Raw genomic sequence first — 14,074 nt, 5'->3', positions numbered from 1 at the left:
ATGTCCTATAAAATCAGTTATTACCCAAACTCCTTCCAGCACTTCTACTACTTAATCCTGCCAGAGCTAGAGAAATGGCACCACTTGAACAGAAACTACTGCCTCCCGTGTTTCTACCCCACTCTACCGCCTCAATCACATCATTTGCACTGAGMAAGCTGCTTAGGTCAAAACTTTCAAACCCCTATGCTGATGATAAGCTGCCTAAGCATATCTGTGAAAAAAAATTCAGTAACAACTTTCTCTTATAGCCTCCAACTGGCTCTGGACATCTGAATCTAGATATACCAATTTAGACACAAACTTAAAATCTTTATCCTCCATCTCTGTTTCCCAGTCTTTAGAATGGAGTTAAAAACTTTTTTTTTGTCAAACTTCAGTGATGCTTAAAGGATTAACTGGATTTAACACAATACTTTGAAAACACATAGACTAAGTGCTGAGTATTGTTGTGAGGAAGACAATACCTTCTACGAACTGCATTTGCAGAGGCTGGGACCTCTTGTTTGCAGAAGTAAAACCATGTTTTTATTTGGCTGTGCACATACCCATTTGGGGGGGGACAATAGTGACATTTCAATTGAACAAAATGTTTGGTTTAGAGCTGCTTGGATTTCAAGTAAAACTGCAGCTTGCACTTTGAATCCATGACAAAAGCTATGTAAAGCCCATTTCCTCTTGATTAGAGAGAGAGGTTGGTGTTAAAAAAAAAAAAAAAGTCAGGAAACCTTGGGAAAGTGTCTGAAAGGGACTTTGGAGCCTGTTATTAGAGACACGTCCGGCAACTCCCAAAACTCACTTCCAGTTCTTTTTTCAGTTTAATTAGTTTCTTGGCTTGTCACACAGATCAGTAAGTGTTAAAGGCTGCATGACTGCTGATTTACCAAAGGCCCATTTATTCAATACCAGCCTGGAAATAATTACTTACATTATGTTGGCTATTCTATATAAATATATTGCCACCAGTGAATGATGGACAGTTCCTGTTTTATTCCAGTGCTGGCATAGGAATCTGTGTCAGACCTTACCCTTTTAGCAGCTTTTGCTGGATAACATACAGAAGGAAGTCTCAAAACCTGTAATAAACCAGGACTCTCCTAGCAATACAAAAAAAAACAAAAAAAAAAAAAAAAAAAAAAAAAAAAAAAAAAAAGACTTTATGATAGCAAGAATAAGAGTAATAAAGTAGAAACTTCTACATTTTGAGCACTTCTGAGAAGCAGTAACAGCATTTTCCTCCATACATTATCTTATGCTAGCTGGAAGAGACAAACAGGCATTTATTTCCAAATGTCTTTATGTTTTACTTGTGGTAGGTTCCACTTTTTTTCCCTGAATTTTACGTTTGCAGTGTTGATAATGTTGTTTTGTTTTGKTTTTTTTTCCTTTTACTTGTCTTAAGTAAAGACATATCTACTTAACACATCTACTTAAACAACTTACATCTAAATATCCAAATTGTGACTTCACTGCAAGTTCAGGTCATGGATGTTTTCAAAAATTCTTATAACAATGTGAGCTCTACTTTTCAAGAAAAGATAGATTGCCCTGAATGCTCCAATTTTTGGAGAGGGTTCAATTGAAGTATTCCAAACATCCCAATAAGCCTTCAGATTTGCACTTCTCCAGTGCTGGAAAAATTCTGGTGTGGTTTACACTGTAAAGTACTAAAGACATGACCACCTAAACAAGAAATCACACTGTAAAAGTCTCACCTTAAATGATTACAAGACATCTGTGTTATTTTAGTTCCAGTTTAGGTCTAAGAAATATACCTTGTGTTTGCCATTAACACTATGTTTATCCCTGTGCTAGCTCTTTGGAGTGTGGTTCCTCCTTCTGCCTGAAGCACATGAAACATCTCTTCCAAGAGAGATCTCCTGCCATGAGAATGGCATAATTAACCAGTGCAGATTTATATTGTCACTTGAGGTGATGATCATAAAGATATTAATTACCCTCAGCTTTGCAAAGTAGAGCACAATACTTTCAGTGCCATGCCCCTAGGACCAGACAGGGAGCTCCACTGGGACAGATGAAGTTTTTGGTAGGTCAGGTAGCACTCTTGAGTGCTCAGACCTTTGATTTCAGAACAGAAGAAGGAGGGCTAAGATTCTTCAGATGTTTGTATCTTGTTTGACATGCTGGTACCCAGAAAAATCCTAGAGCAGCAGCTCCCCTAATAGGCATACTAATATTTGAACCTTTTTCTCCCTCAAGGAGGGCAACAGAGATACAGAGATGGTGAATTTGCTTGAGGTACTGCTTTTAAAAGTTAAAATCTCATATGCATAGTGCAATACGGAAAGATTCAGTAAAGTGCCATTCCTGTTGAAGAAAGCAAATGTCCATTTCCTTCTCTTTTGTGCACCTCCAAATTCACTCAATGGCTGCTATTGTGTATTTTATTATCTGAAGGTACAAAATGCTTCTGGCTCCACTTCTCCATCACCCCACGTATGCACTTATATGTGAGTTTTCAGAGGCTGAAACCTAAACCAGAAGGAAATGGGCACGCATGACAGAAATGGAAAGTTTTCATTTTGGCAGTAGCCAGCTCAGAGTTGCACACAGCTTTTTTGGTGCAGTATGGAAACAGGGAGACTTACTTGCTTTCCGCGGTGTGTGTAATTTTAGCTTGGGAGTTATTCAGGGGATGTGGGAAAGGATTGTTTCAAGGACACAAGTCAAAGCTGAAAGTGGAGATGACTTGGCTGCTCAGACACTCTGGTGCTCCAGGCAGGAGCTCAGTGTTGGGCTCTTCTGGACTCTCATGGGTGCCAGGCCTCTGGTTGCAGTGCCACACAGCCAGGCGTTGGTGGTCTATGGTTAACCCTTAAAAACATCAGTTTGGGATGCAGAGTGATAGCTGAGGTCAAGAGGAGGGTGGGCCAGGAGGCTGTGAAGGGTGGCAGGTCAGAGGGGAACAGGCATGGAGGTGAGGTGGCCATGGAGTGAAGCAAGTGTGAGCTCAGGTAGCCAAGAGGAGTGGCAGGCAGGAGGAGGCACACGAGGCAAGGCGGCCGTGAGGCAAGGCAGACAGGAGACAAGTGGGGAATGAGGCAAGACCAGCAGGAGACAAGGCAGCTGCGAGGTGCGGCAGAGGCAAGAAGACATTATGAGGCGATGCAACCATGAGACAAGGCAAGGCGGCGACAAGTGAGGCGCAGCCACCGTAAGGCAAGAGTGCCACCCCGCAACGGCGGCACCGCCCGCGGGGCCGAGGGGCTCCGTGCCCCGGGAGAACGCTTGGGAAGACAAGACCCAGGGGGAAACCAACATGAGGAGGAAGCAGCGGGGAAGGAAGGGAGGTGGGGTGGGAGAGGAGCCGGGAGGAAGGTGGGATCCTTAAGGAGCGAGGGGCGGCACCCCGGGGCCGGTCCCTGCCCGGTGCGCGGCAGCTCCCGAGTCGCTTCGCCCCCCGCAGCGAGACGCGAGGAAATCGCCTCTTGATTGCGGAAGTCGGCGGGAAGGGCTCGGGCAGAGTCAGCCCGGGTCAGAATGGCAGCGTGGGAAGCGGCGGCCGCCTCCCCCGCCTCCTCCGCTCCTCCTCAGCCGCGGGCGGGCAGCCCCCCCCTCACCCTCGCCGGTGTCAGGGAGGCGGCTGGGCGGCCGGGGCAGCCCCGAGCGCATGCAGCAGGCGGGCGGCCCGGCACAGGGCTCGGAGCCCGGCGGGGAGCGGGGGCCCCCGGGGCCCGCCGCCGCCACTTCGCTTCTTCGGATCCCCCCACCCCAACCCCACCGTCCCTTCCCCTTTTCCCCTCCCCGTGAGGGTTTTTGGGGTTAAAAGCTGTCGGCGATGCTCAGCTATGGAGCGGGATTCGCCCTGTGGACGGCGCTGGCCCTAACCAAGGTGAGCGGCCGGGAGGASGGGACGGTGCAGGGTCGCCCCTCGCAGGTCGCAGCCGAGCCCGGGGCACTCGGGCAGGTTCGCCCCGCACCGGCAGGGCGCCGGACGGGACTGGGGCTGAGCCCGGAGGTACCGGCGGGTCTCTCAGAGCTCTCCCCGCTCTCCGCAGGCCGCGCCGGGGCAGGAAGCGGGATGCAGCGCCAACCTGACGGAGCGGAGCGTCGTCGGGCAGAGCGTTCGTCTGCGCTGGGGCGCCGCGGGCCGCGCCTGCAACTTCAGCGTGAGCGGGCGCTCCGAGGATGGGGAGGCGGCCGGCTGCCAGCCCGCCCCCGCGGGCAACGGCACCTACGGCTGCACCCTGCGGGGCCTCCAGGCCGGCACCTGGTACCACCTGCGCATCGAGCCGCTCGCCGCCGGGGAGGCTCTCAACATCTCCGTGCGCACAGGTACGGGCGCGGCGCGGCAGGTGCGCGGGGAGGGACGCCGGGCTCTTCCTTTCCCTCGCCTTGCTTCGGCCGCCTCCGGGAGGAGGAGGGCGATGCATTTACAGCTGCTACAAGCGGACGGCATATGTTGAACATCGCAGCCCTGCGTTTGAGTTCTCTCTAGCCCTCTGCCAGAAGTAACCACTACCGACAGTTAACCCAAGCAGGTTTGAAAAAAGGAAGGTGCTGTGAGATTAGGTCAAAAAATGTCTCATGCAGTAGTAGCATCCCATAGTATCCTTTGTGCTATGCAAACACATTGTCCTCATAGTTTCTCAAGCCACAGTTTATTYGCAACGTTTTAAAATACAATCTGTTTCATAGCAGGTAAATCCTCTTCAAGGATAACTTACTGTTTCAGCCCATTTCCATACTTTTATTCGGTCTAAACAGTGTCTGAAAGTCAGAAAGGAAAGCTGAAATTTCCTTCTTATATGTTTTTATATGTTTTCCTTGGATATCAGCAGTGAGGTGTCATGATAACAGGGTGTGCAGGGCACTTACGGTGTCACATCCATGACTGGCTGTAAAAATSGTCCAGCAGCCTGACAGGAGGCTGCCAAGGAAAGTCTCCTTTCTGCATTTATATTTGTGTGGGCATGTGAACAATTCAGCTGTGAACCAATGGACAATATACCTGCTCATGAAATGACAACGGCTGCAGTGACAGAACTGGCCTCTTTCTACCTGTATTTGTGCTTTTTTAAAAGATGATGAAATATAATGTTGTTTGGCTTCTCAAAGGTAATCGTTCAAGACCCAAAACAGAGATGTCTTAAATTACGACCATCATTAAATGCCTCTCTGATTTGCTCCTAAGGTGTACCTAAAGAGGTACTTAAGATTACAGCAGCCAAATACTTCACAATTACTTGTTTGGAGGTGTCACCTTCTCTCAGAGCCTTTTTCTTGCATTAACCATTCAAATGCATTAAATGCTCTCCATTAATTTGCTGTGCTGACCCAAATTAAAAAAATCCATTTTCAAGTGTTTTGGTGTGATAGCTATACATTAAGCACAAGTCATGTCAGTGGGTAAAAATGAGTAATAGTTTCTATGCAGACAGATTTAAATTTTTCGTGCATCATACTGATTGTTTTTAATATTGGTATTGATGACTTGTAATGTGACAATTGAAGGAATAGATCAGCCATTATCAGAGAGACATTTCTGTGTAGTAAAGTTCTATTATTGAACACTGGCATAGACGTAGTGAAGATACCACTTTAGAGCAAATTTTTATTAATTCATAACCATTAACACAAAAGCTTGTACGTGCTATTTATGACTTTTTTATCACTAAAGAGATTTTGCAAGGCTGTAAGATGAAAGTGATTGGAAGCAGTGATCATTAGAGTCATTATATAGTTGACAACAAAGTAAAAAGTATGATTTAAGTTTAAGCTGAAATACTGAAAATTGGTATACCACAGTTGAAGTGAGATTTACATTTGGATTTCGGATTGCAGAGATCARTGAAAAGCATGAGATAAGAATAGAGACATCATGAAGGTTTTCTGCAGAGAGCTACTTGAATTGCTCTCTGGTTCCTTGCTTTCCTAGAATTGAATTGCTTGATGGTGTTCAAAACACACAATTAGCTCCAAAATTTGTCATTTTTTCCTAAAGAATGTATAGGATTTGTTATGTCTGTAAACAACCCATGTTGTATTGTCCATACCAAACTTTTCAATGCAGAATGAGAGGATTGTTCCTCTTATGTTTCCACCAGGGGCAGCATTTTAAACCAGTTTTATGGAAGCTCTTTTCCACCTGTTCCATTGTAACTTAATGACAGTAGTTTTAGTTTACTGTCTGCTGAACCTGAGTGTCCATAGTCATGTGTTTCTGGAAATTTTCCCATGAATATGGAAGTATAAGCAGCTATATTGTAAACAAAAATTCCACTGATTTCAGTGGTAGTGGAGCTGAGCTATCATGGGCCATCTAAAACCCCAATGTCTGACTTGGGTATTCAGTGAGGTTCCCCTTCCTGAGCTCTTTTTGTAAGGAAGATGGGCTAAGCTGTCCTTTGAAGGTGCTCAGCTTTCTCCACTGGCTATCAAAGGAGGCTAGGTTAGACCAGAAAGCTGAAGTGTGGTTATTGAAGGGAGAGGAATCCCATCTCATGTGTTTTATTTTGGCAAAATGAGTTTTGAACATCTGTATCATCTTGATACAATAAACATACACAGAGAAAGTTGCAGCTTTTTTAATATACCTGGTTCAGAAACTAGATATGTAAAGCTTTTTTCTCATATTCAATCCTGCTAAAATTTTCATGTGCCAGTTCTGAGTTTAGTTTTCATCAAGTTTCTTATACAACGTACTTGAGTAGTAAGCACAAAAAATCCAAAATATTTGGTTAAATTTTTAATGTAATCTTTTCTTACTAGGGGCTCCCAGTGAAAGCGATGAATAAAGCATGCCATAGTTGCAGTGATAATGTAAAAGTTTGGAGAGAACCAAATTGGTCTTTTGAGTATATAATGGCATATTAAAATTATAGTCTATATTGTTTGCAAGTTTGATATTCAGATATAATAATTGTGCAGCTCACCAAGATTCCATGAGCTCTCAAGTAACACCAGATTCACCCTTGTGAATCTTTGCATAGAGAAGTAGCTTCTATTTTGCTTGTGGATACATAGATCTGAAGTCTAATAATGGATGAAGTAGTGGTACAATAATCCACACTAGTCCTCTAAAGTGACTCTCTTTACTCAAGAAATTTTGATCTTTGCGCTGTTAATTTAAAACAGCAAGTATTTAATCCTGTGGAGCAGAACTAAAATAGGTCATCCAAAATGATGGAAAATACAGTTGCATATGCACTTTATAGGCCAGAGACATGCAAACACACAGTGGGAATGTTTGTGCTATTTTGGTAGAATAGGAAAAAAAGAAAAAGCTGATAATACCTTTTATTGGCTCTGAGCTACAGATAAATTTTCCACTGCAAAATTGAGATTACAGATGTTAGTAGGCACAGGTCTGCGTATTTGTTTCATATTAATATTTACAWTTTGTTGGGGTTTTTTAATGTATGTGTGTGTGTGTATATATATATATATATACATACATGAAAGAACACATAAAACCATATGACTAGTCAGCATGCTGCTGACGTTGTAAAGTTGGGGTACACACCTGTCAGTCCTTTCAYGTTATATTCTTTCTTGTCCTCAGTAAAACTATTTCTGTGACTCAGAACAGATGTATGGCAAAAGATAGTAGGGTTTTGTCTTTCCTGATTTCAGGTAAAATACATGTTAAGTTCTCAAATGTCCAAATGTCTGTGCACCATTATAACTATTTCAGTGAATGAGTAGACCTTGTTAAAAACAGTAGTATGTAAATAAATCCTATATTACAGTTAAATTTATGAATTTTAATTCTGAATTGAAATTCAGATTTGAAATACTAGTCTTGAGAGCCATGAAAAGCAATTTGGCAATCCCCCACTTTCAGCTATGTCTTCTAACACAGACTGGGCCATTTTCAAAATTGTTTTCAACAGAAGTATTTTCGTGATATATTATGTTACTGCCTAATCCAAGCCTCCTATATTGAGAGAACTGACAGATAAATAAATTTTTGTTAAAAAATCCATTAAATATTTGAATGAAAAGAAGTTGAAATTCTACAACACAGACTGTTAGGGTGTTTTTTCACTTTAATGTGTAACAATGCYGGAAGCATGCCTTGGCCATGTCTTCACTCCTGTAAATTTTAAATAATTTGGCACGAATTTGATTTATTAGCCATCTGTAGGAACAACATATGACATGGCACTAACTAAAGGCTGTATAATCTTATCTGTAATCATGTGATGATTATGATAATCATGTCAAGAGGAGAATAAAAGAAGAAAATAAAAACAATGTTTTAAAGATTTTTCTAAGCTGCATATCATACCAAAGAAATGGATATTTGTACTTAATAACGACAGTGAAATCAACCCTCTTTACTTAATCTTCAGAGAAGTCCTTATGAAGTAGGTTACAGTTTTACAAAGAGGGAAGACTAGGAAAAAAATGAATAATTTGGTAGGAAGATGACTGAGACTGGCAAGAATTCCCTACTGCTAAATCCTGGGCTTGTATCTTCCAGTTATTTTTTTCTCCTGCATAAGGCAGGTGTGTTTCTGTGCTTACAAGGCTGTATCTRGGAGTCATGTCATTGGAGGTTGACATAGCCATATCTATAAATTGGATCTGCASCAGCTGTGCACACAAAGCATATCGCATATCCTCTTCCCAAAAAGTGAAAATGGAGTTGTGATATAATTCACAGACCATTAAGTCTYCTGGAAGATGCCTTTTGTAGACCAGGGGACATGAATTCATATAGTATCAAATGGTGTAAAAATATCTTGATGAAAATACTTTATTTCTGCGATATATCAATGTTGTATCRTTGCCAACAGAGACTTGTATAACAATGTAAATGGTTTTTTAAGTGTTTGTTTCCATCCAGGGCTCTTTCAGCCCAGGCACTTCCCAGTCTCATTGTTCCTTTGTTCTAGCGGATGTACAAAGCACTGAGTGTTTTGTTTTCTGGACCAGATAGATTAGATAAAGTCTGAATTTCTGAACTTCACCTTCTAGGCACGCAACTTTCTTCTTTGCTCATGCACCTTAGAAGACAGATTACCCAGGCCAGTATAAGTGCTTCTAAAAATGTAGATATCTTCTTTTGKCAAATTTGGCAAATAATACAGATGACAATGTTGAATACTTTTGCAGGACTAAAAAGCTATCCTTATCCTAACTTTATCAGAAAGAGGATTAAGCTTCCTTACAGTTATCATGACTGTTCTCTCAATGTCGGTCAAACTAAAACCTTTTCAACTGGCAATATATCTGACCATATATAGTGCTGGAATTTATTTCTGTCTTCCAAAGTCTGACCTTTCAGATTAGAACAATTGCCTTCAAGGAACAAGTTTATAACCCCACTATTCATCTTTGCCAACATAATAGTCTTTAGTAGCTTAGTATATGTTATAGGTGGAGCTGGTAGTCAAGCCTATTGTTAAGATTTCCTGGCACTTTTCATTAAAACCTCCTGTTACATTTGCTGTAACCGGGTGAAGTTTTAACTATTTGGCCTAAAGTTTGATGTGCTTGGTCTTTGAGTTGTTTTTTTTTTTTTTCTTTTTTAGATTTAAGCGGACTTAGTTTGGCCTTAGTCAAGAAAAGATAGTTCATTTTATTGACTGATTTTGTTAATCGGCTTGTTTAATTTTCATCTCTTCTTCTAAAGAGCACTAACATCTCTGTGGTCCAAAACAAGAATTTGAATTTAAGCAGAGACCTGTGTTCAAAGAGACACAGTATTTTTTGGAGTCACAGAAAGGATGGAGGGGACCTCTGGAAGTCATCGGGTCCAAGCCCCCTGCTCAAGCAGGGCCACCTGGATGTGGTTGCCCAGGACCATGTCCAGTGAGATTTTGAATGTTTCCAAAGAAGGAAATGCTTCTTTGATGTTCTTAATATAYTTGGTTGACAAAGTATACTACCAACACATTGCACTACTTTGTTCTCAGCAGAGCTTTKTGGGGAGTGGATTTGTGCAGGGAGGGATTAAACCTTCTACACCACCTAGACTCTGAAGAAAAAGCAGCTTAAAGGCTCCTAGGCCCTTCTCCCTCTGTATTTCTAGGAGAGGAAAATAGGTTCAGCTTCATCCTTTCAACCTATATGTTGTATTTTTTAATTATGTGATCTCACACTTTTTCATCTGCTTTGTTCAAGGARCCGAGCAGCAATGTCTGCACTGTAAAAACAGTCTTGTTCTTCTGTGTTGGCGGTCATTCATACAGAGACTGCAGTTCTCAGCCTGGATACACCTTACGCTTGTGGTCTGATGCTAGGAAAGAGTAGCACAGAGTGTATTCTTGTGGTAGGCAAATTTAGTTCCTAAATTGTTGGGAATCTTTAATATCCCAACTTGTGAAGGCTTGWCTTTTCTGGTTTGGATTGTTTTATGATACCTTCTTAATAAGCATTTGCTTAACCTTATTGGGAGACATAAATGTCAATTCCTCAGTACATTAACATGTAATACATTTTGTATGATTTGCATGAAGTCTTGTGAGCRATGAAACACACCTGGAGAATAAAAGCAACCAGATTCTTTTGGTTTGGTCAGTTTATCTTCCCTTTAGAGTGTATCTTATTTCACAGGTGATTTTACTGGAGAGCTTCTAAATAAACAACATAATGAATGTTGAGGGTTTCTCGAAGAAATAATCCCAATATTAGTTCTTGAAGGTTTATCCAGTGTACTGTTTGGGATTTTTAAAATTTATATGAACAATACTACAAGAGACCAGAAGCATATTCCACCAGAATATATTTAAAGTCATTGAAGCTTATACTAAAAACAAAGGATTGTTGCCCTTAAAATTGTAGAAATGCTCATGCCCATTGCTGATAAACTCTTTAGGGTGCATGSTAGGAAATGAAAGCTGTTGCTGCCCTCTACATAGCTACATTACACTGAGGCACTGAGTATAATTTGCTGGTTTTACATGTTTGTTGTTTCTTATTAAAGTTGTTACGGTTTTACTATCAGCAGATTTCCAAGTTTGCAATATACATCCACAGTGAAAGTGTTTTGCTGTATGTGTGTCGATATGAGTGAGTGTGTACGAATATACAAAAGTTATATTTCTGAATTCTGCAGGACTCTTTTGTAGACTGGCTTCAGTGCACAGTATTATAAACTGAAAGAAGAAACTTCTTGAAAAGTATCGGCAAATGATGGTGATSATAAAGGGATAGTTTTGGAAGATTTTTTGTGCTGCTATGTAAAATTTCGGACAATCCCAAAGCAAGAAATGATTTATGTTTTCTGGACTTCTTTTTCTAACTGCAGATCCCTTGCCACCATCTCATTTGGAAATTAATAAGGAAAAAACTACACTCACAAGCTTGCAGGTTCAATGGCATCCTTCCTCAGGAAAGGTGGATATGTATAACCTAGTATTATTTGATCATGATAATAAAAAGATACAAGAAGTCTCCATACCAGGAATAATTTCAAAACCAGAAAATACGTTTTCCAGTCTCATTCCTGGGAATAAATACAACATTGTCCTCAGTGCAGTTTCTGGAAATAAGACCACCCCTGAACTTCACATAAGTGGATCTACTGGTAGGAACTTCTTTTCTTGTAGTTCATCTAAATAAAACCACTCTTAGTATTCTGCAAGTCTAGATTTTGAAATTAGCAAATGAACATAATTCTTCTACATGGCTCTCTTGCGCCCCCTCTCTCTCTTTATGTATATATATATATATAAATATATATTTATGTAAATATCTATTGCTTACAAGTGGAAATAAAGCCTGAATGTCTGACTGACATAAAGAATTGTTTGCTAAGAATGAGRTCTCATTGTTGTGTATTTGAGGTTGGGTTTTTAGTAACCCCAAAGAAATCCAGCTTGTTCCAAAAGTCAATCTGTTCAAAATTGCTAAAATCACAAAGATAACCATTAGGCCTTAAGCATGTGTTTTGTTTTTTTTTATATCAACAGTGCCGTCTCCTGTGAAAAATATTCAGGTCAGTGTCAAGACAGACACTATCCACGCATTGTGGTCTCCTGGCTTTGGGCATGTGGATCGTTACAAGCTGGTGTTGCTGGATAATCATGTCCCAGYTCATGAGATTGACCAGGAAGATTCTCTGACCTCCTACACTTTTTCAGGACTTACAGCAGGCCACCTGTATAACCTCTCTATCATAACCCAGGCTGCAGGATTGGAGAGCAGCAGTTTTCAAACAGTCAGGACAGGTATGACATCAGAATTTGTCACAACAAAACAAGAAACTAAGACTATAATCTARTAGTATTATAGGACATATTTCAGAATAAGTGGTTCATGTACCWAGATAAAGACACCACAAACTTATTTAATTCCCTAAGTTACCACTGCAACAAAGTTAGGAGCTGAAAAAAAGGTGGAAAAAGTCTGAAAGGGAAGTGGGAAAAAAATGTAAAGCAGGTTAAAACTTTTAAGTGTTGGTGGTTGGGATTGTTTGGGGTTTTTGTTTGCCTGATTGGCTGCTTTGATCTGGGTGTTTGTGGGCTGTTGGGATTTTTTTCTTTTCACAAAGAAATACTGRTTCACAGAACGAGGGTTTTAGAAACTAATTTTTTTTTCAGGAATGCTTTTCAAGAAAAAGTTCTGTGGTCATAGAGATAAAGATAAGATGACATCCTACTAGAGTCCAATGGTTAAAACACTTATGGAGGCAATAATTGGTCATGCCTTTGCTCTCCCTAATTTCTGGGAAGAGTAAGATGCAATTTCTTCTACAGAGTCTTATAATGTAAATGTAATTTAACATTAAGTGAAAATATTGTCATGTCTAGGGTACGCAGATGAGTGCTGTTGTCACCTGGTCTGTTCGGGGGACTATAYTAATTTCATTTTATTTCTTCAAAAATTTTTATTTCTTCCTGTTGTGGACTGCAAAAATTTTAAATCTCACAGGTAGTCTTAGAGTTATAGCATTCCATATAGCTTACAGCATGGTCCTCCATTTCAGTACCTACTGCATCCCCCACCTGAGAAATTAAGATACTGAAGGTGGCTGTTCTCTTCTTTTGGCTGAGCCATTTGAATAAAGGAGGTGTGTTCCAATCCCTTCTACCCTGGTGTAAATCAGGCATAGCTGCAGTAATGCTGTAATGTTTTCCAAAATGTATGCAGGCATCTCCTGTTCTTAGGAGGATGTGCATGATCTAGTTTATGGTCAAAATGATGGATGTGAGTGCAGACATGACCAAAAGATTTTCTTTTCTATGAAAAAAGAGTGGGCATCTTAAGACATGTCTCTATCAGAAGTGCAATGTCTTATGCTGAGCAGGGTTCAGTTGCACTGTGACCAGAGTTTGCCCTTTCACTTTTCAGGCAATATCATTCATTCTCCATTTCATGTAACTATTCAAATGGAAAACCWAACTATGGGCGTTTGGAGGCAGCAGGTCTTACATGTTTTGTGGACAATGTATTTTACTCTCTATTTTCTTTTTTAGCCCCAGCTGAAGTCTTAGATTTGATGGTGACTAATGATGGCAGCTTAGATACTTTAAAAGTTAAGTGGAGAAGACCTTTGGGAAACCTCAATTTCTATAATATCACTCTGTCTCATCTTGGATCAGTTAAAGAAGTCAAAACTGTGCAGCCACCAGTCACAGAGACTCAGTTTGACAAGCTAACTCCAGGACGTCTTTATCAGGTTACTGCCCGCACAATCAGTGGTGACCTGTTCACTGATCGGATGGCAACTGGCAGGACATGTAAGTCTTCTGCTTCAGTAACAAGATTGTAACTAATGCTATTTTTACCTAAACTGGCCTTGTAGCAAATCCCAGTGAGAGGCAAAATTATTTGGATTCTAGGCAAAATAAGATTCAGACCATAATACTGTTTCACAAATACTCCTTGCTGACTCTCTGGTAATCTGTCAGCCAAAAGCAGCTCCAGCATTTCTTGTGAGCAGTCAACAGTAGTGCCTGGATCTTATAGTGGTGGGACCTTATAGTTGAGTGAGTCTGTTACAAAACTGTTGCATACTCCTGCACTTCTGACCAACTTTTTATCTTGAATTCAGCTCAGCATACTWTGTAAAATGAATTACATTGTGGAGAAGTGTACATGTAGTCAAATCGTTAAAGTAATTTTTGCAGCTTTTATCTAGTCTTATTCCTCTTTCCAG

The 14,074-nt window shown here is 41.0% G+C and overlaps 1 protein-coding gene across 5 annotated transcripts in view; it reads left to right on the top strand.

The window, feature by feature from the left end:
* PTPRB (protein tyrosine phosphatase receptor type B) overlaps window positions 1-14,074 on the top strand; it is a 62,927-nt gene that overhangs the window by 11,656 nt on the left and 37,197 nt on the right. For 3 of the 5 annotated variants that reach the window (XM_057377752.1, XM_057377745.1, XM_057377736.1), the window contains exons 4-7: window positions 4,020-4,296; window positions 11,222-11,500; window positions 11,886-12,143; window positions 13,392-13,655. In XM_057377752.1, coding sequence (XP_057233735.1) covers window positions 4,020-4,296; window positions 11,222-11,500; window positions 11,886-12,143; window positions 13,392-13,655 — 1,078 coding nt within the window. Of the gene's footprint in view, window positions 1-3,484; window positions 3,854-4,019; window positions 4,297-11,221; window positions 11,501-11,885; window positions 12,144-13,391; window positions 13,656-14,074 lie in introns of those variants that run through there. The other 2 variants (XM_057377770.1, XM_057377761.1) reach the window with 2 other exon arrangements.

The sequence above is a fragment of the Malurus melanocephalus genome, unplaced genomic scaffold (genome assembly GCF_030028575.1).
Source record: "Malurus melanocephalus ecotype Western Australia unplaced genomic scaffold, MMel_1.1 scaffold_10, whole genome shotgun sequence".
Classification (NCBI taxonomy): Eukaryota; Metazoa; Chordata; class Aves; order Passeriformes; family Maluridae; genus Malurus; species Malurus melanocephalus.
Note: the sequence above shows the minus strand (reverse complement) of the source record. Positions and strands in the feature narration are given on the sequence as shown.